General features: G+C 32.5%; 4 protein-coding genes and 2 non-coding genes across 9 annotated transcripts; 3 read left to right on the top strand and 3 right to left on the bottom strand.

Moving 5' to 3' along the window:
- Positions 1-1,454: 1,454 nt before the first annotated feature.
- Positions 1,455-7,529, top strand: LOC100242812 (ubiquitin-conjugating enzyme E2 7). 2 transcript variants are annotated; one of them, XM_002283787.4, is made up of 6 exons: positions 1,455-1,591; positions 1,691-1,793; positions 2,949-3,046; positions 3,129-3,229; positions 5,382-5,459; positions 7,122-7,529. In XM_002283787.4, the coding sequence occupies exons 1-6, from the start codon at positions 1,543-1,545 to the stop codon at positions 7,197-7,199; spliced, it is 507 nt and encodes a 168-aa protein (XP_002283823.1). In that variant the 5' UTR covers positions 1,455-1,542; the 3' UTR covers positions 7,200-7,529. The 2 variants fall into 2 exon arrangements, with proteins under 2 accessions (XP_002283823.1, XP_059597645.1); XM_059741662.1 differs by lacking the exon at positions 7,122-7,529 and having other exon boundaries at positions 1,462-1,591; positions 5,382-5,623.
- A 2,930-nt stretch (positions 7,530-10,459) lies between these two features.
- LOC100265096 (CASP-like protein 4C1) lies at positions 10,460-11,881 on the top strand. Its single transcript, XM_002283805.3, has 3 exons — positions 10,460-10,995; positions 11,140-11,275; positions 11,360-11,881. The coding sequence occupies exons 1-3, from the start codon at positions 10,766-10,768 to the stop codon at positions 11,579-11,581; spliced, it is 588 nt and encodes a 195-aa protein (XP_002283841.1). The 5' UTR covers positions 10,460-10,765; the 3' UTR covers positions 11,582-11,881.
- A 3,024-nt stretch (positions 11,882-14,905) lies between these two features.
- On the bottom strand, positions 14,906-14,978 carry TRNAR-CCG (transfer RNA arginine (anticodon CCG)). Its single transcript has one exon. It is a non-coding gene; the product is annotated as a tRNA-Arg (tRNA).
- Positions 14,979-15,777: 799 nt separating this feature from the next.
- On the bottom strand, positions 15,778-15,849 carry TRNAH-GUG (transfer RNA histidin (anticodon GUG)). The gene has a single exon. It is a non-coding gene; the product is annotated as a tRNA-His (tRNA).
- Positions 15,850-16,037: 188 nt separating this feature from the next.
- Positions 16,038-16,836, bottom strand: LOC100254799 (15.7 kDa heat shock protein, peroxisomal-like). The gene is made up of 2 exons (XM_002283824.4): positions 16,503-16,836; positions 16,038-16,411 (listed from the first exon to the last, which is right to left on the bottom strand). The coding sequence occupies exons 1-2, from the start codon at positions 16,639-16,641 to the stop codon at positions 16,122-16,124; spliced, it is 429 nt and encodes a 142-aa protein (XP_002283860.1). The 5' UTR covers positions 16,642-16,836; the 3' UTR covers positions 16,038-16,121.
- A 5,167-nt stretch (positions 16,837-22,003) lies between these two features.
- LOC100249678 (UDP-glucuronic acid decarboxylase 5) lies at positions 22,004-26,856 on the top strand. 3 transcript variants are annotated; one of them, XM_019224414.2, is made up of 14 exons: positions 22,004-22,195; positions 22,292-22,345; positions 22,465-22,560; positions 23,107-23,193; positions 23,432-23,519; positions 24,346-24,437; positions 24,776-24,840; positions 24,928-25,016; positions 25,237-25,314; positions 25,501-25,594; positions 25,799-25,865; positions 25,985-26,048; positions 26,172-26,212; positions 26,410-26,856. In XM_019224414.2, the coding sequence occupies exons 1-14, from the start codon at positions 22,019-22,021 to the stop codon at positions 26,590-26,592; spliced, it is 1,275 nt and encodes a 424-aa protein (XP_019079959.2). In that variant the 5' UTR covers positions 22,004-22,018; the 3' UTR covers positions 26,593-26,856. The 3 variants fall into 3 exon arrangements, with proteins under 3 accessions (XP_019079959.2, XP_010658590.2, XP_059598238.1); XM_010660288.3 differs by lacking the exon at positions 22,292-22,345; XM_059742255.1 differs by lacking the exon at positions 22,292-22,345 and having other exon boundaries at positions 22,081-22,196; positions 22,455-22,560.
- The last annotated feature ends 245 nt before the right edge of the window (positions 26,857-27,101 follow it).

Genomic DNA, 27,101 nt, shown 5'->3' with positions numbered 1-27,101 from the left:
TTTTAGTTTTAGTACTAAATTTAATTTAATTGTTTGATAATGGAAACTACTAAAGACAAAAAAAATGATTTATTTTACAAAATTAACCTTATATTGATTATAAAACAAATTTTAAATATATTTTTTTTCCAAATTCTATATAACTAATATATTAATTAATAAAAATGGTCCTTCCACATAAAATATCATGTGCATAGTTTCCCTAAAATAACTAAACAAATAGATAATTGGAAAATTTTCTAAATAATTGATTAAAAAATTTTGGGATTAAACTCTAACTATTTGGTTTTGGTTATGATATATTTCTTGTTTTTTTGTTTTTAAAATTAGAAACTAAAATATAAAATTACTACATCTTATATATATATTTACTTTATATATTTAAAAGTCATTTTTAGAAATTTTAAAATTTGAGAAACTGAAATATTTTTAATACCTTAATTTTTTAAACAGTTTTTAAAATCATTATATTTTCAATGTAAATATTTAAAAATTCTTGTATCTTTATATAAAAATTATTACTATTTTTTATTTTAAAAATAAAAAACAAAAAATATATAGTACACTAAATAATTCATGAGCAATTTACTTACATAAATTAAGCATGTAAATATGACCAAATTGTATCATAAATCCTCTAAATTCTTAGATGTCGAATCTTTATTATTGTTGTTGGTAATTCCACATATGAAATTATCATTATCAAATTCATTGAAAAATACATCATTAAATATTGTTCTTTGAAGCTAGTCGTATAGTGTTATATAAGCAATAACAATAGTATTCCTTTGCTTAAAAGACTACTACGTAATTCTTATAATGAAAAAGTAGTTCTTATAATCAATTCAATTTAATAGAATTTGTTTGAATGTTTAATTTTATCGTATTAAGGAATTAAAATAAATAAAATTAATTATTATGATATACACATAGCAATAAAAAATATATAAATAAATAATACGGGAATAGAAATTCTTATAAAGTAAATATCACAAATCAATTAAAATAAATATTTTTAAAATTTTGATTCTTGTTCAAATTTAAAAGAAGTGGAATTTTATAATAAAAATTATAATTTTATAAAAAGTATAAAAATAAAAGCATTATAAAAATTTATAATCACTTATTGCATTTTGTCATAAGTGATTAATTAAGCGTTTATTGCTAAATGAAATAAGTGATTTTTAATTTTAAGTTGTTTAAAATATATATTATCAAAAATACTTAAAACTTAAAATTCTTAAGTGGTTTTATTATTTTCCTTTTTTTCAATTAATTTTATCTAAAATAATAATATTTATTAAAATTTATAAAATAATAATATGTTGAAGTTAATAAGATAATATTAGATAGAAGCAAATTACAAAAAAAACCAACGACTCCTACGTGTCGACAAATAGGAAAAGAAAGAAAAACCGAAAAATCCAGCGTGGCTGACACCTGCTCCTTAGAGAGTCTCTATAAATATCAGTATGCAAGAGTGCGATTGAAAGCTCCATCTTTGTCTGTCTAGATTCTCCACCTTCTCTCTAGTTTTTCCATATGGCTTCTGCATCGCAAGCCAGCCTCCTCTTACAAAAGCAGCTCAAGGGTCACTTCTCGCTGCCACAATTTTTAGGGTTTCATTTTTTTTTCTTCGAATTCTATGAGAAAATCGATTAATCTATTGATGTTTTGTTTTTGTTTGCAGATCTCTGCAAACACCCGGTCGATGGATTTTCGGCTGGTTTGGTTGATGAGAGTAATATATTCGAGTGGAGCGTCACGATAATTGGGCCTCCTGATACGTTATAGTGAGTAGATTCTTTGTTTATCCTTGTGGGGCTTAAAGTTTGAATCTTTTTTTTTTTTTTTTATGGGGCTTTCGATGGTCTTGATTATTTGAATTTGGTGTCTTTGGTTTGGAATTTGGTGCGGTTGATGGAGATTAGGCTCTTTCTTGTGTTTGATGAGACTTGAAAGGTCTTGATGGTTTGAATTTTGATTTTGAGGTTAGGTTTGTGTTGATTTAATTGTGGGAGTTGAGGGTTTTGGTGTTGTTTATTGTTTGAGCCTTGGCGTGTATAGTTTTGTTCGAGAGAAGTTTGGGTTTCTGAATTTAGTGATTTGATTTTGTGAGGGTGCTTTAAAGATAGAATTGCTGCAAAATGTTATTTGGTTTATCCTTTCATGGTTTGTTAAATTTCAGATATAGGGGCTAAAAATTTAGGAATGTCATGGTTTTGGTTTTTCATCAGCTGCGATTTTATAAATAGATGATTAATTAGTCTGGTTATGGTTGTTGATTTGTTAGTGTTGAAGTTTTGGGGTTTAGGGTTTTTTCTAATTAATGAGGATACCTAACTTGTAGATAGCCTTCATAGGATTGCCTTTTGACCGGTATGGTTTAATGGTATTCTGTTTTAAGTTGATATAACCTTTGATGTTTACATAGACCTATTGGGGGCTTATTATTAACACAGCATTCTATGTGCTTTGGATAAGTATAATGTTGCCCCAACCGTCCATATTAATTTAGCATATATCAAGCTCTTCAACTCTATATAAATTTATAGAAATTTTGCACTTAACCCCCAAAAGAAAATGACTTTTAGTTTTTCCTTTCTTTTTTTTCTTTTTTTTGTAACTCTTCTTCTAATCCACTTTAGCAGAGGCAATTAAGGGATTTTTAATGTAGTATTTTGTTGTTTGGTGACCATGGACAACTTCTTCCAAAAGTTATGCAATTTGGATTTTTTTTTTTTTTTTGATAAGCAAAAGTTATGCAATTTGGACATGTACCCAAAAATCAATAAGAATATATGTGGCTATATGTTGCACTATGCTGTCATAGAAATTGGCTCCTCTGCTGTCATGCTCTTTTTGGATAAAAATTAAGCACATCTTTGTACTATATATATGCTAATGAATTCCAATCATGCTCATTGTTTACAATTATATCATTGCAGTGATGGGGGTTTCTTTAATGCTGTCATGACTTTTCCACCCGACTACCCAAACAGCCCTCCAACCGTGAGGTTCACCTCTGAGATATGGCATCCAAATGGTTAGTTATAGTGTTCTTTATTAGAGCATATTTTATGCTTTTGTGTAAGGGAAAAGTGCTTAAAGTTGCTGTCAAACTACAGTTTACCCTGATGGGAAAGTTTGCATTTCAATCCTTCACCCCCCTGGTGATGACCCAAATGGCTACGAGCTGGCAACAGAACGCTGGTCCCCAGTCCATACGGTATTATCTAAACACGTGAATCAATCCTTTTTTGCCTCCTTCAGCTTAGATATCTCCTTACATTGTTCCTTTTTGAGGCATACATGATACATGCCATATTGCATCCAAATTATTGTGAACATATTCTGCACTAATATTTATTTCCTAACCTATTCTAGATGTCTAGATATTTCTACATGATTTTTCTGTAGACCTGATTGATGTAATAGTGTGGATGAAATATTGATTGTCTGTGTAGGACAAGAATATGAGAGATCCCTACCTAATATTCCTTTGTAGGTGTGCAGCTTCATCTTTTTACTTTTATATGTTGGGAGTGTGTATGTAAACTTTTTTCAATGTTGGTATCCTTCAATTCATTCCCATCTATTGAAACCTAAACTACATGGTTTGATCATCTGATCACAATCTGTCAGGGAAACTAAAACATGAAAAATTAAAAGTTAAGAAATCACAATCAATTTGATGTTGTAATCATGAAGCTCAAGATACTTACTTAAGGATTTTATGAATCATTTTGATATAACCCAAAGAAAATATATAGAAAGGTGAGAATTTAAGGAAAGAAATCAAAGAAAGAAGAACATCCATGCTATGTAGAGAGGAGTCTTTTTGCTTCTCTTGCAGTGCACTAATAAAAGATTAATTCGGAAGTAAATTTTTAATAGAAGTTAATAGGAATTAGAACATAAAAGTGGGAAATTAATTAGTGACATGTAAAAGGTGAAGATCACAAACAGCCTCTTGACAAAAACATGAACTAGTTTTTATGTGCAAATGGAAAAAAGGTATATAATGGAAGGAATGATAAGAGAACTTGTGATGGTGATCTGAGATACTCACTGCCTTATGTTCTTTTTATTTTTCATTTTTTTTCTTTTGTCCTGTCCTATGCTGAAGTGGGCAAGGGTCACCAATTCAGTAGTGAAGGCTGAAAGTTTCCAGAGCAGAAATCAAACCTTTTTGTACCTTAATTAAATATATGATATTGAAGTTTTAATCTATTGGTATAGGAATAATGAGCATGTTTTTCTTAAGCAGAGCTATGTGCTTATGCCTCAGTAAACCGGATTGCTTGAGGTCTACACCAAACTTTAAGATTAAGCTTCAAGGGTTTCTAAGTGCTCCCAACCTGCAAGTCCTTTATGCCTTTAGGGGGGAGTCGCCCTTCCAAAGCGTTGGCCAGGAGGGGACCTCACTTTGGATGGCAAGAGTGAGTCTTGTAAAATGAACTAATAGTAATCCGTGCTAGGATTATTTATCTTTTTGAGTCCATAAGTATTCCAAAATATTTTAATCTCAAAGAAGACAGAAGAACATAGCTGAAGGAAGAGTTTGGGAGGAAAGGATTTTGAAAAAAAAATAATCCAGTTGTAGGCTCATATTTGGAAAAAGATTTGTGAAACGGGAATAGCATCAGCCCCCATTGACGGCAGCTAAACTGGTAGATGGCCTTACTCTATAACTAGAGGCCTCAGGTTCAAATCCCAGGCTTACCTAATACACAGTTTTAGGTGGACAGGTGTGTGTATCTGCTGTTGTCCATGCTCCTTGTAAGCGAGACTAGTATTATCAAAAAGGAAAAAAAAAATGAAATGTGCACTCTATAAAGTTCAGAATTTAAACCTGGGGAATGAAATTTGTGTAGTGGACCATAAAGTATGCACTCTGCAAAATTGTTTGAAAATTTTAAAATGATCTCAGCTATGTGTCTCCTATACAATTGATCCCTTACTTGAGCTTTTATAGTTATGCAGAATATTCTAGAAACGAAGGCAAGCTACTCAGTTTTAAATAATCTTTTTTTTTGCTTAACGTGATGAGTACCATTCATTGGCTTTAAAAAGAATACTACATATAAATTGAAAGAAATGTTTTCATATTGCTATAACATGTGCAGCATACATTTTTCTTCTATTCTTTAAATAGATTCACTGCATTGACTTCATTTCAAAAGGTTCTCCATTTATTTTCTTTTTCTCAGTATCCCTAGAAACTGCTTTTTTGTTTTATTTTGCATATTCCAATCTTGATCTTAAACATATATTTGTGCTTTGCTCAATTAAGTTGTGTGATTATTTGTGGTTTTTCCTCCTCTCTTTCTCGTAATTTTATGTCTATTTATGAAACTAACTATGGTTCTAATTTTCAGGTTGAAAGCATAGTCTTAAGTATAATATCAATGCTGTCAAGTCCTAATGACGAATCTCCCGCAAATGTTGAAGCTGCTGTAAGTGTAGTGTTAATGTTTTTCTATTTTTACCACATATATGTAATCACTAATGTGGAATGGTATTTGTGCATTTGTTTTTTGTTTTGTTTTCTGAGGCCTTTATCATGTGAGATTGATTTTTAATCAGAAACAAAGGTAAAAATTTCATATCTTCAAATCCTCTTCAGTAGAGCAGAAAATGAGATGACTTGATGTCTTAAAAACTCAGTTCTTAAAATTAAGAGGTGCAATTACTTCATTCTAGGTGATAGTTAAAGGAACTAGTCATCTTAGTTTACCCCTTGTAAGTTCTGGTTTTCCATTCTCCCTTTCTTGATGATATAATTTGGTTTTAAGTCACTGAAGGAGCAGTTAGTGCTCATGAAATGGACTAGCTGCCATAAACAATCTGGTAGCATCCACTTTTAGTAGATATTGATATTGAGTTGTCTAAGTACATCATCAACTTCATTATTGTGTTTAAGAACCATTAGCAGTTGGATTGATGCATTAAGCAGATCTTTGTCCTCTTGATGGCATGATACATTTCAAGACCTGCATTAGAGACATGATGAGATGGGTCTGTTTCCATATCATCTGAAACACTAAAAACTGTAAAAATCTTACACAACCACCATTAATGCGAAGTTTCTCAAAATTGTTTCAAGGAGAACATTTCTATGTTGAGAGTGGTTTTGAGTAATTCATAGCCTTGTAAAACTAATTGGTTGCTTGCTTGCTGCACTTCGCCTTTTCAATTACATTGCCTGAAAAAATTTTCAATGTTTGTTATTAACAAGGCTTCAGACGGTGACAAAAACGTATCAATAGGATTATCTAGATGAATACCAAGGATGATCTTTAAATGCTTCTTTTTGGTGGTTCGCTTGATAAAAGTATCGTGTTCAAATTCAACCATTGGTAGGAATCTTGTTACATGAGTGCTAGCTAGGCATTCAATATCTGTTCACAAGTATGGGGATTGAGAGGACTAGAATGCAAAGTTTTCATAGACTTCTGTTTTCTTGTCCTAATGAAGAAAAAGTTATGCTTATTTTATTGATTTTTGTTTTCTTTTTCCCTTTTGTCACCCTATTTTGGAGGTGGAAAGTAGTGTGAGGGACAGGGTGCACTGGGTCCTTAGCACATGGATTTCCAATTAAGAGTATGATTATGATTTGAAATTATTTTCAAGGTAGCCCATCACGATGAGGAAATAATGCATTTCTTGATCATCAAGAATCCTTTCTCCATCAAAAAAACCTCATGCATATGTTTATTTTTGTTTTTATTTTATAGTGTTTAAATCCTAGAACATGTATCTAGACCAGATGTGGCCTGTCTCAATCATTTTGCGCCGTAACCAGCCTGTCAACCAGCTAACCAGCGTGGACAATTTATTGTTCATTCATCGCATATATTTGAATTTGAGGAAGTTTTTGAGTGACTTTAGTGTTAGCATATATTTGTGTGTTTCTTTGTCCATACCCCAGTTTCGAATGCATAGGACATTTGAATACTCTGAACAATAGCAAGGCTTGCTAAGCATTGAACCCACCATGTTGGTGTGCTTTCTTGAATAATTTACATATCCGAATCGTCCAATTATGTTTTACTCGAGTTTGTGCCAATTGCCTTGCTGTGACAGATCTTGACATATACCTGAATGTGTAATTGCAGAAAGAATGGAGAGACAAAAGGGATGAATTTAAGAAGAAAGTCGGTCGGTGTGTGAGACGGTCACAAGAAATGCTATGACATGGCCACCATCCCTTACACCAGTTCGGACCTGCTCATCCTTTTCTCCAGAGAGGGACAGGGACAAGCCCCTCTGCCAGACCATATACTGCTTCATAAAGAATCTCCATTGAAGTTCTTATTCCAAATCCATCAGCTTCCCTTTTTGTGTTTCTTATTAGTAATTAATTACCATAACTTCCAGATATTCAGATATCAAATCATGTTTTGGCTTTGTGTCTAAATTTTCTCTTCTCTTTCTTCTTCCTTTTTTCTCTCCTTTCTTCTGGGTGTGAAGTCTCCCCTGTGGACGTTTTAGTCAAAAGATTAAAATGATTAATATTCCTTTCATCTTGTTCTTGATTTGCACTAGCTTTCAGATCCTGTTTGGTAGGAAGTTTCTGTGGAATAATTATCATGTTATGAATGATATACGGCCGGGATTTAGATCAAATGCTACATCCAGCTGGAGACAAAGGTTATACACGAATTCTTGTTAGCATCACGAGTCATTTGGGCTGTTCCAGTGACTAATCAAACAGCAGTCAACTCAATTTGAATTAAGGGGGGAAGGAGTAAGGACGATTAGTCTGATATTTAAAGTGGGCCAGCAGACAGGTAGTGCGTAAAAACGCGGGAAGGTTTTCGAGATGGTTCTCAGAAACCCAAAAGAAAGAAAGAAAGAAAGAGAAGGATCACGTTCTCAGAAACCCTAAAAAACTTTCCCATATTCAGATTTCAATCATTTAATCAAGGGTGGAGGATCACGTCAAACGGTAGAAACTTTCAGCCGTACATAATGAGAACATACTATTCATGCTCATCATACATGATACATGGCCATTGAAATCACTAATACATATAATAATTGGCTACTAGAGGTTTTGGTATTTATATCATTCACATTTTTCTTGAAACCATGGACCCTCCTCCCTCCTCTTTGGCATATATCCCCCACCCACCATTACTTGTCTTTTTCCCAAACTGATAATGTTGGTTCACAAGTGCTCCACGCCTAATTCCATGATCAGATTGATTTAATTGATGTTAAAACCCTAATCATGGTTTATGTATTTGGTTATTTTCCTATTGGATTTAATGGTCGGTGATTAGCTTTATTGATTGATTTGATTGGAGTAATGAATTACAATTTACAACAAATTGTATAAATAATCAGAGAGTCTAAAAATTAATATGAATGAAGCATGAAAGTGGGATGAGGGGAGCTTTCAGCTTTGAAAGATGTAGTAAAAAGAGGAGGAGAAGGGTGGGGGGACTGACCAATGGTGGAGGAGGATGCTCCTGTTGAGGGAACCGAATCTGAGCCCACCACTGACACTTAGTATCATTCTACAATGTGAAAGCGTTTCTCTTTCCCAGGCGCCAATAAATGCGGGTGACTCTATCCACCTAAGCCCACCTACCATCTTTGAAAACTCTAAATCCAAACCAATACATATCCAAAAACAACAAACCTAACTGTTCAAAAAAAAAAAAACACATTTGGTAAAATGTTTTTTTTTCATTTTAAAAATAAAACATTACACGTAAAATTAATTTTAAAAATAAGTTAAAAATATTCCAAATTCCTAAATCTATAAATCATTAAAAAAAATTATTTTTTAAAACTACTTATGAAAACAGCTTATCAAACAAGTAAAAATTACTTTTTTTTTTCCTTTATATATATATATATATATATATATATATTTATTTATTTATTTTGAACTGCTTCTTCTAAAAATGCTCTTAAATGTTTTAATGAGAGCTATTTGATATTTTTGTTATCTTATAAATTGTTTCATGTTTCCTGAATTATTTTAACTGGGCAACACTTTAGGTGTAGAAATAGCCCCTAACAAACAAATATACATACATATTAGTGTTAAAGTAATTTGTTTTAAAATTTCAATTATTTTTAAATATATTTGTTTTTAAATTTATTACTTTTTTAAAGATAATTTTTACTTTTATTTAAATGAAAATTTTTTTTTCAATCTTTAAATTTGTTAATAATGAAATATTTTAGATAAAACAAAATCAATTTTTTTTTTGAAAATTTTGTATAACTTCTATCTTAAAAACAAATTATATAACTCAAATTTTAAGATATGTGAAAATATGTCTAATTATTTTTAAAAAAAATAATTAATTTTTAAATTAAAATAAATATATAGAATAATTAATTTTATATTTTAATGTATAAAAATAAAAAGATTTATCGATATTGATAAAAACAAACAATAGTTGATGACATTAAATTTTATTTAGATTTATTCAAAAGTCAAATAATACCTAAAAAAAAATAGAATGATTTATAAATCAATTTAATGATTTGAATATAATTTAATAAATTAAGTTAAATTATTAAATAAATTAAATATATTTGATAAAATAACTAAATATAAAAAATCAAAATCAAAAATAAATTTAAGTATTAAGTTAAATTTCCCATCTCTATTTAATGAGAATATATTTTACAAACTTCATATTTATATACTTTTTATAAGAAATATTTTTATAATTATTCGATGCATTTATAATACTTTAAATATGATATTGATCAAATAAATTTATTGTTTAAAATTAATGAAATTTAAAATATTAATTGATAAGGATAAATGTGAAAATTTGTATGTTCTTAATTTTAAGTTAATTTTACTTGAAAAATAATTTAAATTAAAATTAATTTAATTAATTAAATAATAAGTATTAAATTTTATTAATTATTTTTTTAATAATAAATTAATTTAATGGCTCAATAACTTAATTAAAATCATTAAAATAATTTAATATGATAATTTAAATTATTAATACAAAATAATTAAATTATTCTTAATCTCAAATCTCTTTTCTGACTAGCTCGGTGTTGTCTACGTCTAATCAAAGTCCCTTTTAACATTCAAAGTAATATTTTTATATAAGTATTTAATAAATAAAAGTATTCCTTAAAATTAATTAAGTATTAAGTATTATGGAATACTTCTTTTAGAAATATATCATCTTAAATTTTAAAAAATAAGATATTTATTTATAGTTGTATATAAAAAAAAATTATTTAGAAAAAAAAGTGTATTGGAGACTTAATTTTTCTAAGAAATAAAATGCATAAACATGGATTTTAGCAAATAAAGAATACGAATCAAAGAAGAGGGGCGGGGCGCATGCAGGACGGATGGAGGGACGGAAGGAAGGACGAACAGGCTCATAACTTTTTGTTTAAAAAAAGGAAAAAAAGAAAAAAGACAAAAAAAGAAAAAAAGAAAGAGAGAGAAAAGGGAAAGAGAAAGGCACCTTAACTTACCACACTCTTCCTGCTTGCTGTCTGGCTGCTGTCTCTGCTCTTTTTCTCTTTCGCCCTCTCAATTCCTTTTCTCACTTTCTTTCTCATTTCCTTCTTCTTTCTCTCTCTCAAACTCATGGAACTCTCGCCATTCCCCGTGACTTTAATCCTGAAACCAAACGCAAACCCTTAAAAATCAAGCATTTTTTCCACCTGATAAAGTGTTTTCCCACCCCTTTTTTCTTCCAGATTATTCTCTCATGACTTCTCATTCTCACCACGCCCTCTTCCTCTCTCTACAACCATGCGATCCCCACAGTCCCTCCGCAACGGCGAAACTCCATCTCCCCATCCTCGAATCCCTCCTCACCACTTCCACTCCACCGTCTCCGCTCAGAAGCTCCGCCGTTTCAACACCGTGATCCTCGTTTTCCGACTCGCTTCCTTCTGCTTCTCCCTCGCTGCCTTCGTTTTCATGCTCACCAACTCCCGCGGCTCCAATTCTCCCCATTGGTACGATTTTGACGCTTTCAGGTACGTTTTTCCCTAATTCTATTCTCTGTTTGGATGCTCAGGACGAAATATTATAATTTTCTCGCCGACCAACCGGAGCCTTAGGGCTTATGCTTTGCATAGATTGAATTTTGAATTAGAAAAATAAATCCAAAATCTTTACAGATTCGTTGTTGTTGCAAATGCCATAGTCGCCCTGTACTCATTGTTCGAAATGGGCGCCTCTGTTTGGGAGATTTCAAAAGGAGCCACAGTGTTTCCAGAAATCCTACAGGTCTGGTTCGATTTCAGCCATGATCAGGTGCCAACTCTCTCTCTCTCTCTTTCCTGCTCTCACTCACTCTCTAGAATTTTTGAAGCAAATGTGAGGGGTGTGATCCTGTAGGTGTTCGCGTACCTGTTGCTGTCGGCGGATGCAGCGGGGACGGCGCTGGCCAGGACACTGAAGCGGACGGAGACGTGTACGGATGATAACGCGTTCTGCGTGCAGTCGGACATCGCCATCGCCTTGGGATACGGTGGGTTTCTGTTCTTAGGGTTTTCGTCCCTGCTATCGGGCTTCCGAGTCGTCTGTTTTATAATCAACGGCTCTCGTTTTCATATTTAGAAATTGAGGAGAGGGAGAGGAAGAATGGAGGAATATTTGGATGCGGGAGGGTGTATTTCTTTTGCTATGTACCTCTTTGTACCCCTGTGTTTGGAATTTGCATCATTTGGCGTTGGGTGTCAGTGTGACAGTGAGACAGTGACTTAGGTTTGAATGTTCTGTGCATATGATATGAGATGAGAGGGAGCTCGCTCTGTGTGTATTCTTTTTATTATTCCTAATCATGTGTATTGCTCACTAATTACGATTAAATTAATATTAATGAAGCCATCTAAGCAGCTATTGATGATTTGATTTTGATATCTATTGTGGGGCCCTAAGTTGATTGTATGATGATCTGATCTCTCACCAAATGTTCCATCCTCATCTCTTGATAAATATACGTCCAAAAGCAGATTTGCTCCCCCTCTGATGCAAAATGACATCTTATACCCCACTGGGTTTCTCCCTCCCTATCACCTGAGAGAATCTTGTAGGCCATGGCCCAAGAACCAGGCAGTGAAAGCCATCACGATGGGCCCAGAAACCATATTTGTCGACACAGAATCAATCACCCGTTCGGGTGATCTTCGCCGTCGATCATGTCCAGTGGGCCTCGAAGCCCACAGGTGTAGCTTGTGGGCTGAAGTTAGTTGGGCTTGAAAGCCATGATACTAGTCCCACTTATGGTGAAAACACTTTTGGAGAAAAATTGTTGGGTAAAATTTAAGAAGTAATTTTAAAATGTTGAAAAAAAAAATCATTTATAATATTTATATTTGATAAATGATTCTGTCAAAAATGCTTTTAAAAAACACTTCTAAACACACTTTCAGAGTCATGTTTTCCAATAGCAATATACATGATTTCAAGTCTACTAAGGAATGATCAAAGATGACAAACTTCTAAAAATTAATTTGAATTTTTGAAAAATCTCTGAAAGTGATTAATAGTTGTTTTTTTTTTCCAAAAATTATACCTTTTTTTTTCTTCTGTTTATTACAAACACTGTCAAAAAAAAAAAAATGTTTAGTTCATATCCAACCACTGGTTTTAATAAAATACTAACCATGATTTTTTGATACAAGTGCTAACAACAAAACCAGAGCTGAAAGTGCTTTACAAGCTGGAGAATCACTCCCAAACTGGCAGTGTGGCAGGCAAGAATTTCACCAATTAGTTTTATTAAAATCATAGCAATGGCTCATAAAAGTAGGCAGCATCCCTTGAAAAGGGTTTGCCCATAATATAACCTTTAGGCAAGTGGCTATAGAACCCATTTCTTCCTTGAATCTGACTCCAAACACCACCTTTGAAAAGCTTGGGTATAGAAAATTAGCAAAAACCAAAGCCAGATTGAGTGGAAAAATGAAATCCAAAACCAAATATTTAACTACATTAAGTTTCCACAATGATTATGCTAACAAAACTGATATCTATGAGTTTCATTTAATCCTGAGAGTGCGGGCATACAGCATGTGGTTTTCAGTTGCCTTCATATTTTGGGTCTGCGATCACGTAATGGTAAGCAATCACCAGTACAAATATAAAAATGCCAAGAAAATTGGCAAAAAACCCCAGGTCTTGATCATCAATCATCTGCAAAACCACAAATATGTTCCCTCTAAATTATACCACAGTAAAAAAGCAATCACATTGACTCAATTTTTAACAAGGGTCTTTGCAGAAAGCAAAACACAAATTCCAAACAGATGTAGATGTATCTGTACCCGGGTCAATACAAAACAGTATTTTCAATCTGTGGTGTCTTGTATTTTTTTTTTTTTTTTTTTTTTATAACCGTGGATGTCCGGACCAGCTTACGCGCATCTCGATTAATCCTACGGGACCCTGAAGTTAACAACCGGGTAAACCTCCAATGGCCCTGAGGGGACTTGAATTGGTGACCATTGAGGAGCAAACCCAAGACCGGACCAACTAAGCTACCCCTCAGGGTTATCTGTGGTGTCTTGTATCAAAACCTCAACAATATTGAGAGCTCAAAGCAGATAAGAAATCCCACATCCATATAATAAGCTTAATGCAACTCTGCCAGATATGAAGTCCATTTCATTCCCCTTTGGCTGGAGTATGTGATTTTTATGGAACACTAGAACGATCCATCCAGATCATTCACAATGTTATGAGCCTATTGACGTAACTAGAATTAATTCTCATGATTGTGAAAATTATCTTACAAAATGCATAGCGATCATACCCACTGCCCAAAATGTACAAAAGATGATTCAAAATGGCTATTCACACTGGGAAACTTGCCTAAACTAGCAACAGTGTACATATTTAGTCTGTTATTCCACCAAGATTTATGAGATGTGCTTTTTTTTTTTTAATAATTGGATAAAAAAGCATACTAGATCTTTTCTATTAACTAAAAAGATGAAGGACAAGATGTCCTTACACAATATACAACTCTGATGAAGACACGAGACGGAACTCCTTAACAGGGAGCCTTACAAACTCGACAACCAAAAAAGGTTGCAAAAAAATGAAGCAACACCTTGAACAAACACTAATTACTGTTCAAAAAGGCAAATAATCCCCAACAAAAGGTATGAAATTCTTTGCTCCTTTTTTTAGCCAAAGAGTCCACCACTTAATTAGCTAAGGCCATCTGTGTAAACATCTCTACACAGAACCAATACAAGACACCACTAGTTAGCTGACACTGTAATCAGATATGTGCTAATCAGTGTATAAATAGAAACACGACCATTATTTCAGTTTCTGTCATTTAAATTTCTTCACTTCATTGAATTTTTCAAACTACATGATATATCCTTTCATCATAACACATTGACAATACCTTAATTGTCGGCACAAGTCACCTAAGAAGGGGACACATTTCATCTTCTTACCAATTACATTCAAAGATTCTATCTAAGAATGGCATACTACTTCTAACATGAACTCCTCCTGAGTCCCATCCTATAAAAAAAAACTATCTATATCTGCAACCAACAACACTTTAAACACCTGACTGAAAGAAAATTTCGACTTTGCCTTCAACATCTTTCAATGAGCCATACATAATTGATCAATCTAACTCTACTCTCTTTTGGCCCATCTTGTACAAAGAAACACAAACACGAATTTCACTTCTGCGATAAAGCGTATTTTGAACTAGCTTCAATTATTTCAGTTCAAAATTTAGCGCACGGTATGCAAAAAAATCTGTAAATTCCACAAACTATTTGGAAATATAAATTAAGATCCAAAAGTTCTAATAGAAGTATAGAGCTATTAAAATTAAGCATTTAGCGCACCAACACACAAAAAAAACTAAAAATTCTACTGAAATTATGTAGTTGAGGTGGAAAAATAAGACGATCGCAGTGGGATTCGAACCCACGACCTTTAGATTCGGAGTCTAACGCGATATCCACTCCGCTATGCGATCACATGCATTCTAATTCCTAATAGTCAACCAGAAGAAATTCAAATTCTCGCCCTCGATCTCTAAGAGAGGACAGAGGACAAAAAACTAGGGTTTCTTTTTTAAGCTTATACATTAAGAAAAAGAAAAAACACAGGATTCAACAGAAATAAGGCTTCACAACCATGGATCATATGGGAACATATCGGATCTGCTTTTATAACGAAAAGAACAATCTCTACGAGAAAAAAGAAAACCATGAGGAAGAGAGATCACGTACCTTCTTCTTAGATCAGATGCGACACGACAAAGGAGAAGCAGGTCAACCACGATTTCAACGTCTTTCTTCGTAGCAGCGCTTCTAAAATTTCTCGGTGACAGAGGGCTTTGGGCTTTTTAACCTAGTGTGACGACTATGTCCACTAGAGGTTTTTCTTCGTCCACTCGCATTGGTATGGGTTTGCGAACTTTGCCTTGAAAGAGAAACGTGGATGAAGCAAATTAATGAATGGAAATAGCAGTTGCTCAGGTCAAGTACAAATGGAGCGAGATTGGTTTGAAAATATGAAAGAGCTTGGCCCAATACCTGGCCCATGAACAAGTAGATGACTCAACCCATATAACTTATGGGTTTGCCTTGAAAGAGAAACGCGGATGCAGCAAATTAATGACTGGAAATAGTAGTTGCTTCGGTCAAGTGCAAGTCGAGCGAGATTGGTTTCAAAATATGTAACAGATTGGCCCAATACCCAGCCCATGAACAAGTATATGGCCCAACCCATAGAGCTGGGTTTCCAAAACAAAAAGGTAAAAATTAAACATGTGTGGCTGCTGGGATTCGAGCCCAGGTCTCCACGGCCACAACGTGGAATTCTTACCACTAAACTACAGCCACATGTTAGTTAAGTTTTTACAAAATTATATAGAACCAATTAGAAACCTTTTCTAATAGGTCGTTCACCTTGCGTCGACAAAGAGTCTAGCTCGATTACTGGAACTAAACAGCAAGCCCCCTACCTTACTTATGGTCTTTTATTAGTACAAATATATGAAATCAAAATTATCATCAAAATTTCGACCATATTTCCCCAATAGTAAATTTTATTTGAATATAGTCAAAAAGTAACAAGACCACTTATTCGCAAACTAATAGCATCGATACAAAGCTTAGAGTTTGCTAGAGATGTTGATGGTCTTCACTTTGGAGGCCTTGGGGCTCGTATCTTTTGGAACAACGATGGTGAGAACACCATTTTCCACCTGAGCCTTTATCTGATCAACCTTCACATTTTCCGGTAATTCGAATTCCCGAGAAAATTCTCCTCTCCCGCCCCCTCTTTCTGCTATATGCCAAACAGTGTCTTTCACCACGGACTCCTCTCTCCCACCTGCCACCCTGTATACACGCAACACGTTTCCATCTTCTATCTCCACCTTTATGTCGTCTTTGCTCAAACCTGCTCTCAGTTCCACATCAGCTCGTCAGAAAGAAAATGGAAATGGTAAAATTAGGGATTCCTGAAAAGGAAAATCAGGTCAAACTCCTACCTGGTACATCGAATTTGAAGATGTGGGCAGCTGGGGATTCTAGCCAGTCCATGGGAGCCGTTGATCCGGACAAGTCTCTGAAGACTGGAGCGCCCCAGAAGATGCGCCTGAAAGGAAAGCCACGGATGCTTTCAGACATTGGAATACTTATGAAGGATGAGGAATTTGGAGGCTGGGTTTTCGGAGTGTTTGGAGCTGTGAGAGGGCGTAAACCGTAAAGGAGGGCCGTTTGGTTATAAATGTCTTACAGGAGAGTTCGCAGACGGTCCAGAAGGTTCCGGGGGCCTCTTTTATCTTTTTATCCAATTTGCGGTGAGGACTTCAAAACTTGACTGATAAAATATTGTAGTATGTTTTGGGGGAAAAAACAATAAAAATATATGTTTTTTATTTTTTATTTTTAAAAAAAATATTTTAAAAATAAATAACAGATTAACAACACTTCAAGTTTCCAAATTAGAAAACTGATTTTATAAATTATTTTCAAATGTTTTAACGTGCTTTTAATTTAGAGAGTGTTTTTGAAAAAAAATTAAATAATTGAAAAAATCTAGGAAACGCTTTTTAAAATTTGTAAAATCATATAGTATTAGAAAAATCACTTGTGATGTTTTTTGAAGAAACACTTTAATATGTGATTTTTTTTAAAAAAACACTTTTAGAAAGAAAAAAAAATACTTTAATTAAAAACACTTCAAGTAAAAATATCCTTGAGTGCACTCTAAGTCAAATGATTAAGAGTGCCCTTAATAGTATTTTTGCTCGAAATATTTTTTAGTAGAAGTGTTTTCTGTAGAAGTGTTTTTAGAAGAATCACATATGCAATGTTTTTTCTATGAAACGCTATAAATAATTTTTCATAATTTTAAAAGTGTTTCTTAAATTTTATCAACACCTAATTTTTTTTTTCAATAACACTTTTTATACTAAAAATACTTCCCAAAATCATTATCTAACAAACTAAAATTTAGAAAACATTTTTAAAAAATGGAAACTCACTTGTAGTATTGAAAAATTACTTGTAGTGTTTTATAAAAAAAACACTTATTGGTAATTCTCTTAAAAACACTTTCAAATAAGACATTTTCACTAAAAACATTTCAATTATAAATACTATCCATCATTTTTCCTATTCGATTATCAGTCTTTTGTCTCTATGTTTTCACATTAAGAATTCTTTGCAAATGAAGAGATGTCAAAGGGGCTTTTTACTTCCCACACAAATCCTCCTACATTTATATATAAATACGAGTTTATAGAATACACAAGAAAAACACTTTGAATTGTTGATTCATCCTCAAAGATGGCTTAGAACAAATACTTCATTATCTAATGGATTTTTTTGTTCTAATACTCCATTCAAGAGTTATCAATATTCATCAAATTTGTTCTTATCTAAGGCAAGGCTATTGAATCAAATGACAAAGACATTGTTGAAAAAAAAATTATGTTTTTTGAATGAAATGAAAATTAGATTCATGTAACAAGAGAAAGATTTCTCATTCCTTAACGGAAAAAAATATATGGCCATGAAATAGGGACACTCACTCATTTTTAGGCATAGTACCAAAATAAGCACCACCCCATTTACAATGGAATAAGAATTTCACAACCCTACTATATTTACAAGCAACTTGAGTTAGTATTATCAGTAATCAATTTTCTTGATGATTAATAGTTTGGGAGAATTATCTTTTAGGGGTAGATGGGCTCCCAAATTAACAACAGGTCTATATAACTCTTCAAATTGAGTTGAATAATATGAAATAGTAATGAACAAATATACCCTTTAAGAACACATATAAAATATTTTATAAAATTAAGTTAAATAAATTTTTTCAATAATTTTTTTTTCAAAAATACTAAATTAAATAAAAGTAGTTTTCAAAAATATTAAATTAAATTAAAGTATTTAAAAAAATATTAAATTAATTTTTTTTTAAATATTAAATTAAATAAATTTTTTAAAAAAAATATTAAATTAAATAATTTTATTTTAAAAAATATCAAATTAAATAAAAGTACTTTAAAAAATATTAAATTACATAAAAGTATTTTTTTAAAATATTAAATTAAATCAAAAATATTAAATTAAATAAAAATATTTTTCAAAAATATTTTTTTTTTTTCTCAAAATCAACAAAGGGCATTTTTGGAAATACTGAAGGATGATATCCTTCAACTCAATTTCTATAATTTCATTGGGTCTTAGGCTCAATTTGAAAAGTTACACGGACCTTTTATTAATTTGGGGGCTCATCTACCCCCAAAACATAATTCTCCCTAATAGTTTAACCCATCAATTTTATTCCTTAATCCTCCTACAAAAAGCTTATATCATGTCATGTGTTGAATGTTTCCATCTTAAAATTTAGGCAAATAGTTGAGAATGGAGCTCCCAATAAATAAAGCAACTGTTTCAATGTTTAATAAAATTTAAATTAAAATATAAATATTGTTAAATACTAATTCCTCGTAAGAGAAACTCTCGTACTTAAAGTTTCAACAGGAGCATTTCCGACACAAAATGTTAAAATAAAAGTGTCAAATTTTAGCATGCCACTGTACCATATAATGCTAAGGGATCCCTATCATAGTATATTGTTAAAAAAACTAAAAAATTTTGAAGTGTTTTTTTAAATAAACACTTCTCAATTATTTCTCTAAAAAACACTTTTAAGTGTTTTTTAAAATTTTCAAAAATATTATGAAATGTCTTTTTTTTTTTTTACCTTAAAAATGGTTTTAATTGTTTTTAAGGCGAAAAACACTTTTTTTAAATAAAAAAATATTGTCAAAGGTCTCAGTAGCATGTATGTTTATGAGTGAAAAATTCTTCCCAACCCGGTGGTATTGACTGATATTGACTGTAGCACAAGGGAAGGTTATTCAGGCAAAGATCATCAAGACTCCATGGAATGGACCTAGCCAAGTGTGGGATAGTCGTTATGCTAAGCTTCCTCGCCGTGTCGATGGATGCCCCGCCGCTACTTGGCGTGGGGTAGCATAAGTCGTTTCTAGTGAAGGGGTGAGCGTTCTCAAGAATCTGCCCCCTGGAAATATTTAGAGCGGTAGAAGAGGGTTGATGATTTTGTTCTACAAAAACGGGCATAACCATAGGAGGAGGAATAACCGTCCAATGATATGACATCTCCTAATGAGATTTTTTACTCTATTTCTTAATAAATGTGGCATTATGTATACAGTATACTTGAGGAGAATGATTCTCTTATTATTGTTCAAAAAGAATATTCATTCTGAGTATTTATCACTAGATGATCTTTCATACCATTTTCTCGAAGGTGTCAATTTTAATATAATAACTTGATATCAAACACTTTTGGGGATCAAGGTTGATTTAAGGTATTGTTTTGATAGTTAGAGTTAGAGTTTTAATAAGGCAGTGTTTGTTTGTTTGTTTTTTTTTAAATAAATAATATTTAATAGTATTGTATATTAAGTTGTTTATTTTTATAATATTTTATTTCTCTTAAGTATTAAAAGTATCGAAAAACTTACATATTATTTTTTTAAAAAAAAAAATTAAATATTTTGATTTTTTTATTCATTAAAAAAATTATAATTAATCATAAAAAAATAGAAAAATAAATAATTTAAAGTTTGAAAATAAATTACTTTCAGCAAAAAATTATAAATAAATAAATAAAACAAACACACCCTCTAAGTTAGGATCTATAATATTAAATTTGTGTCAACCAAAATGAGAAGGGAAAACTATTTTATTTTTATCCTATGTGTCATCTTCAAAAAGCTTCTAATTATTCTTAATGAACTAATATGAAAGTTGTTATCCTAAAAAAAAAAAAAAAAACCAATGTTCTAGTTGGGTCGTTGAAAGTATTGTGCTTTCTTTTTTCAATTTTTTTTTAACAAAAATATATATATATTAAAATGTTTTTTAGAAAATAAAAATAAAAAGGTGATATAAATGTGACACTTAGATATAAAAAAGGGAAAGTAAAGAAAAAGGGAAAAAAAATATATAAAAGTTAAAAAATTATAAGGATAATGTCCATAAACACATTCACTTTCTTAATTTTCTCCAAATTTACTTTTGTCTTTCATTTTCTTGATTTTCTCCAAATTTGCTTTTGTCTTTCATATTTCATGTCCTTAACATCAATTATATTAAACATGTGGATCTTAAACTCATTTTCTACTATAATAGTATAACTAGTCATAAATCATAATTTTTCTTAATAATATTTAAAATTTTATTATAAATATATAATTTAAAATTATATAATTTTTTTTTGAGAAAATAATTGATGTGTCATATTTTCTATAGAAATTTTTTTATACAAAATATGTTAATCTTTGTTAGAAAATTAATTAAACAAACCTACCATAATCACCCTAAAATGATCATGATTTCAATTTTATTTTTAAAGAAATCTTATCTTGAATACACATCTTCCCTTATATAGTTTAGAAATTGTCCCTTAAAGAGACAATTTTTGTGTTACGTAAAAAAATTAATCAGACTAAAAAAATTTCTCAAACTTTTTACAAATCATGTCTTTAAGGGATGATTTTTGTTTACAATTTTTTTTATGTGGTTTTTCTTTATTATATGAGAATTCTTTTCATACGTGGCTAAAACTACTATAGCTTTGAAAATATTTTTCAAATAAAAAAACCAAAATCAATTCCATTTCATCCATCACCCCTTTTTTGCAATATTTTTTTTTGAAAATTGAGGTCATAAATCTTGAAAAAAGTATTGACATGTGTCTCAATTTTTCTAGCCAATTTCTAACTCTTTGATATTTTCGAATTAAAATAAAATTTCAAAAAAATGTTACTACCATTGTTGAAAAAAATATAAAAAGTGTCAAATTTAAAAAAAAAATTAATATTTTTATAGAATATTCCTATGAAGTTAGGCAAGAATATAGGAATAAATTTTGACTAAAAATATGAATCCTTAAAAGGAATTTTTGGAATTAAGAAATTAATTCTATTTTTCGAATTGTTTTTTAAAATGAGAATAGAAATAAAAAAAATTATTATTAAAAAAATAAAATCTAATTTTTAATAAAATTGATTTTTATTCGTAGTAATTAATTTTTAATTTAATTGTATTTGAATTAGTCATGAATTATTTTTAGGATATTAATAAGGATAGCTAATTTTAACAAATATAGTTTTATCCACATCAATAAAAGTACGCTGTATTACATGTATCTGACTCAGCAGATAACTCCGGCGAATCCCATCCGTAGAATCTGAGCTGTATCCAACGTGTTGTGCTCTGCCTCACACCTAATCTAAGTGGCGCGGCACCCTCTCATTGGGAGTCTCCTTCTGACTCCAACCCGACACAGACACGAACGTTGTTTCGGTGAATGGTACAGTCAGCATATTTAAAATTTTTAATCAATTAAATTTATTAAAGAGAAACAAGTTATAACAATACATGAATAAAAAAGTACTAAATTTGTTTAAAAGGATAAGATAAAAAATTCAAACGTAATGGTTACGTGGGGAAGTTGATGGGAAGTAGTATAAAAGGCTCAGTTCCAAGCCTTAGATCTGAAGGCGCTACGCGTGATAATCGTTACGGAAGAGGGTGGTACTTCTCTCTCTTTCTCTGTCTCTCGGCCACTTTTCGTGCTCTGCAAGCTTCATCATTGCTATTTTCTTCGTTCATTTCTCGTCTTCTCTCTCCGGTTGGTACAATTTGGTGGCGGAATTTTCATATAAAGATTGAAGTTTGGAGTTGAAACTTTTGTATTAAGTGTTGTTTTTTGATAATTTTTTGGGAGGTCTTTGGAGTAGCAAGGCGATCTGAGCTTGATTTGTGGTTGATCTTTGAAAAAGTGTGTTTCTTTTCTAAAAAAATGATAATAATAAAATTGGGCGTTTGTGTGAGTGTTTGGTTTGATTTGATTTGATTGTGAATTTAGGGTTTTGATTTGTTTTGTTCGGATTGAAATAGAGTTCAATGGCGAAGGAAGTTTCCAATGGGGATCACAATTCAGTAACGAAGCCGCCACCGACGCCGTCTCCTCTGCGAAATTCTAAGTTTTTCCAGGTGAATTGTGCGGACCTTTGTGTTAAAGATTCTGTCTTTTGCAGTGGTTGTTACTTTCCTGGTTATTTGCTATGACATGCAAGAGAATTATTTAATTATGAGAAGTTTTTTCTCTCAAGAAATTGAATCGATTTTGCTTTGGTTTGGATAGATGAAGTCTTGATTTGTCGTGATTAATCGTTATACACTACGCGGGATTTTTCAACTGAATGACTTGGTTGAAAAAATTCGATCCCCACTATTAGTCAAAATGGGAAATAAGAAACTTTGGGTGGGATGACTTGGTTGCTGCCATTATAAATTCTTATTGAATTCTGGCTTAGGAGATCTTTGAGATGGGGAAGTTGAATGTCAGATCTTTGGTATAATTTCTGTCTTTTAAGTCATGCATTGCTGTTAATATCTAGCCGCGAGTGAAGATCTGACTTTTCACATTGTTTGGTAGATCTGAATTTGTTTATTTGAAGAACAAGGTGTTTTTTTCCCTTCCTGAAATAGTCATTGTTAGAATTTTATAGTCTGAAATGGTTTTTTTGTGGATGACAGTCCAATATGAGAATTTTGGTTACGGGAGGGGCTGGATTCATTGGCTCTCACCTTGTAGACAAATTGATGCAGAATGAGAAGAATGAGGTATGCCTAATTTTCTACTGTGTCATTCTTTGGTGCACGAAAGTAGTGATATCACAGATGCTGCAATTGGTAGTTGATTTTCTTTGGCTCCAAAAAAATTAAGACATACAGAATTTTATAGTATAAATATCTGTGTATGATTATACCACCAAAAAGAAAATTTTGACCAATGCGTCTGTCTGTCATGTTACAATGTATCCTTGGGTGCTTATATTTGACATGCTTTCTTTTTGCTTAGGTGATTGTTGCTGATAACTACTTCACTGGATCTAAAGATAACCTGAGGAAATGGATTGGTCATCCAAGATTTGAGCTTATTCGTCATGGTATTATTCTCATTTGCTTTGTCATTACAAGGTGGACACAATCAGGACTGTTAAACGCCTTTCCTTGTCAAGTTCTTTATTTGCTGGATGGGTTCATGTCACATTTATTGTGGTGCTTTTCTTTTCATCACTGTAGCGATGCTGCAAACAATGGAATTTGCAAATGTCTAAGTTTTGTCTTTTGCAGATCTCCTTGAACTTAGTAGACAATTTTTGTCTCTGCAGCATGATATGTTGATGCTTATTTTTAATCGGAAACTCATTTTCAAATGATCTGAAGGGATGCTTTTCTTCAAAAGAGAAGGGGAAAAAGTGGTAGAGGAAACAGGGAAAAATTTTGTGGGAGGTTCCAGGTTCAAGTCCCAATAGGGACAAAAATTACCTATCAAAAGGAAAAAAGAAAAAAAGAAAAAAGAAAGAAAGAGAGGGGAAAAAGGAAACAGGGAAAGTGATGGATGGCTAGAAATATTCTAAATAAAAACCTTGAAAATGGTTGGACCCATGGATGACAAATCGAAATGTGGACAATACTCATCCCATATTGGTGATGATCCCAATGTTCACCTGGTCTTAAATTTGTTGGGAAAATGGTATGAAAACAAACTGACATTTACTGCAGGTTGCATGATATAACATATAAGCAACTATGGAGTTATTTGCTTCTGGATTCGTTGTGTTATTAAAATACTTATCTGATTGTCCAAAGTGTTATTTCGTTCTCTGTAAATCATGCTTTCTATCATCTTATCCCTTTTTATTTTTTGCTTTTTATCAATTTTTTTATTTGTTTTTCACATATTATCTCTTGTTATTTCTATTCATCCAGATGTTACTGAGCCATTGTTGATTGAGGTTGATCAAATATACCATCTTGCTTGTCCTGCATCACCAATTTTCTACAAATACAATCCTGTGAAGGTGTGTATATTTTATCTCCTTACCATTAAACTTAAAGAAGCATTTAAAAGTAATTTATTAACTTTAAATATTTTCTATTTTGCTTACTATTTTCTTTCCCCCAAAATTTTCAAGAACCAAACATGGAGTAAAAGAATTGATATATTCCTGTTTTTGTTAACTGTGAAAGCTGAGATGACAGTAGCTAGAGGCCCTTAATCCTCCGTTAGAGAAATATAGCTTTCATGCCCATTTTATCTCTTCTAATTTCTTAATGAGTAATCAATTATATGTTTTTCCCTGAGTATGCTTTGGACATTAATGATGGTTTTCCTTGTAAATCATGCAATACTTAACAGACAATAAAGACAAATGTGATTGGCACCTTGAACATGTTGGGGCTTGCCAAGAGAGTTGGAGCCAGGTTGGAAACTACTTGCCCGTCTCTTTGTTGCATTTTGTTTATAAACATAATTCTGGTCTTACTTATAGCATGTAATAATGGCTACAGGATTTTGCTCACATCAACTTCAGAGGTGTATGGTGATCCTCTTGTGCATCCACAGGAAGAGAGCTACTGGGGCAATGTCAATCCGATAGGTATATTTGCTGTCATATTCTTGTGTAACTTGAGATTATTATGGCAAGCAGAGCAGAGTTATTTTTCATGTGAAAATGTATTCATGGGTTTTTGTTAAAACTTGTTATGCATGGATATCTTAGCAGACTGACATTTTTGGCGGCTCTGTTAATTTTATGTAGGAAAAAAGACCTTTTCTCTAACTATGATTCTATATGCCTTCCGTTATATATATTACAGGAGTCAGGAGTTGCTATGATGAGGGAAAGCGAGTGGCTGAAACTCTGATGTTTGATTATCACAGGCAGCATGGAATAGGTAAAATTGGGCTCCCTCTCTCTGATCCATACACCCAACACACAGACACCCCCACACCTACACACATTCACTCAGTCACTGATGGGATGTGTAAAATTGTTCACTCCCTTCCCCTCCCTCTCTCTATCTGAAACTCTACTTTCCAATGCACTCTCACTTTATTTTGAAATGGTGATCCTATAACAGAGATACGGATTGCCAGGATATTCAATACTTATGGACCCCGAATGAATATTGATGACGGGCGTGTTGTCAGCAATTTCATTGCTCAAGCAATTCGGTAATCTTTATTATTTTGAAAACTAGCATTTTATTATTTTCTACATGCTTTACCCATTATTTTAGCTGCTTCTCTACCCTCACTGCCAATAAAATAAGTAAAGCAAGCCTACCAAAAGAAGCACGTCCTTGAATGGAGTGAGATGAGTTGATTCTTTTTTTAATTTGGTTGCAACAATTTCCTTATGCTTGGCCATCCATGCAGTGGTGAATCCTTGACTGTTCAAGCTCCTGGAACACAAACTCGGAGTTTTTGTTACGTGTCTGACATGGTATGCAAGAGTTCATTTATTTGCATTGGAGAGTTCCATACAATTTTCTCAACTACTCATCTTGGTGTTAGAAATATTCCTTATACACTATTTTTATTTTTACTTTCCAAATTTTAAAGGTTGATGGACTTGTTCGACTCATGGAAGGAGACAACACAGGCCCCATCAACATCGGGAATCCAGGTTATTATACGAATCCTTTATCACATAACAATAGGGACTATGGTGCTTAGACCCAATTTCGAGGCATATGGAAAATACTTTATTGCTATTCCTGACCCTGGTTCTTAAATTTCTTAACTATAGGTGAATTTACAATGCTCGAACTTGCTGAGACAGTGAAGGAGGTGAGTACTATATTTGCCTCTTTTTTTCTTTTTTAATTAGCAATATCTGGTTCCTTTGGCCCAAATTAAATCCATCTTCTCTGCAATTTCCAAACATTACCATGAGATATAAAAGCAAAAATTATATTAAAAATCATGAGAATATGAAAGATTTGGATGTGGCAGCTCTAATACTTGGAGATTAATTGAACATGCAGCTTATCAACCCTAAGGTTGAGATCAGCATGGTGGAAAACACACCAGACGATCCTCGCCAGAGGAAGCCAGACATCACAAAGGCAAAGGAGTTGCTGGGATGGGAACCGAACGTCAAGTTGCGTGAAGGCCTTCCTCTCATGGAGGAGGATTTCAGGCTGAGGCTTGGAGTGGCAAAAAATTGAAATCTATTATAGTGAAAATGTAGCTGGCTGCAGGCGTATCTGTTTTCCCAGTTACATCAGAGCGCTTCCTGATCTTCCCTCCATGTTTTCCTCCATTTTCCTATATATTTGTCATATAGAATAAATGGGACCAGTGGGCTTTTCATTTGTTATGAAGTTATCATATAAACAGAGGAATATTTTCTCAAGTTAGGCAGTCCGCAGTCAAGAGTGTTATTAAGTATATCTAATTATATATAAATATAACTACATATATTCAAGAAACGATTTGTTTGCGGCTTTGAAGCATGATTATCAAAATCTTTGGTGCACCTTTAATCTGATGCCTCATGATTAGTTTACCACTCAACTGTTTCCTTATGGTTTGAGTCTTGAAGCTAGACAAGCGAAGGCTCGATTACCACCACCACCACCGCACCATAATAGAGAGGGATCAGGGTCGCAATTGAGGTTGTGGTGACGATTATGGTGCCTTGTGTGATCGAATCATGAGGTTGGAGGTATCGTGT

This window comes from Vitis vinifera, chromosome 13, assembly GCF_030704535.1.
Source record: "Vitis vinifera cultivar Pinot Noir 40024 chromosome 13, ASM3070453v1".
Classification (NCBI taxonomy): domain Eukaryota; kingdom Viridiplantae; phylum Streptophyta; class Magnoliopsida; order Vitales; family Vitaceae; genus Vitis; species Vitis vinifera.
Note: the sequence above shows the minus strand (reverse complement) of the source record. Positions and strands in the feature narration are given on the sequence as shown.

Bases quoted from the DNA above. Each gene is read 5' to 3' on its own strand.
- LOC100242812 (XM_059741662.1), top strand. From the start codon at position 1,543: ATGGCTTCTGCATCGCAAGCCAGCCTCCTCTTACAAAAGCAGCTCAAG. The intron at 1,794-2,948 runs GTGAGTAGATTC...ATATCATTGCAG, and splicing joins GGGCCTCCTGATACGTTATA to TGATGGGGGTTTCTTTAATG. The intron at 3,230-5,381 runs GTATTATCTAAA...TCTAATTTTCAG, and splicing joins GCTGGTCCCCAGTCCATACG to GTTGAAAGCATAGTCTTAAG.
- LOC100249678 (XM_019224414.2), top strand. From the start codon at position 22,019: ATGGGAAGTAGTATAAAAGGCTCAGTTCCAAGCCTTAGATCTGAAGGC. The intron at 24,438-24,775 runs GTGTGTATATTT...AATACTTAACAG, and splicing joins ACAAATACAATCCTGTGAAG to ACAATAAAGACAAATGTGAT. The intron at 26,049-26,171 runs GTTATTATACGA...TCTTAACTATAG, and splicing joins CATCAACATCGGGAATCCAG to GTGAATTTACAATGCTCGAA.
- LOC100254799 (XM_002283824.4), bottom strand. From the start codon at position 16,641: ATGTCTGAAAGCATCCGTGGCTTTCCTTTCAGGCGCATCTTCTGGGGC. The intron at 16,412-16,502 runs GTAGGAGTTTGA...AACTGAGAGCAG, and splicing joins CTTCAAATTCGATGTACCAG to GTTTGAGCAAAGACGACATA.
- LOC100265096 (XM_002283805.3), top strand. From the start codon at position 10,766: ATGCGATCCCCACAGTCCCTCCGCAACGGCGAAACTCCATCTCCCCAT. The intron at 10,996-11,139 runs GTACGTTTTTCC...AAATCTTTACAG, and splicing joins TACGATTTTGACGCTTTCAG to ATTCGTTGTTGTTGCAAATG. The intron at 11,276-11,359 runs GTGCCAACTCTC...GTGATCCTGTAG, and splicing joins TCGATTTCAGCCATGATCAG to GTGTTCGCGTACCTGTTGCT.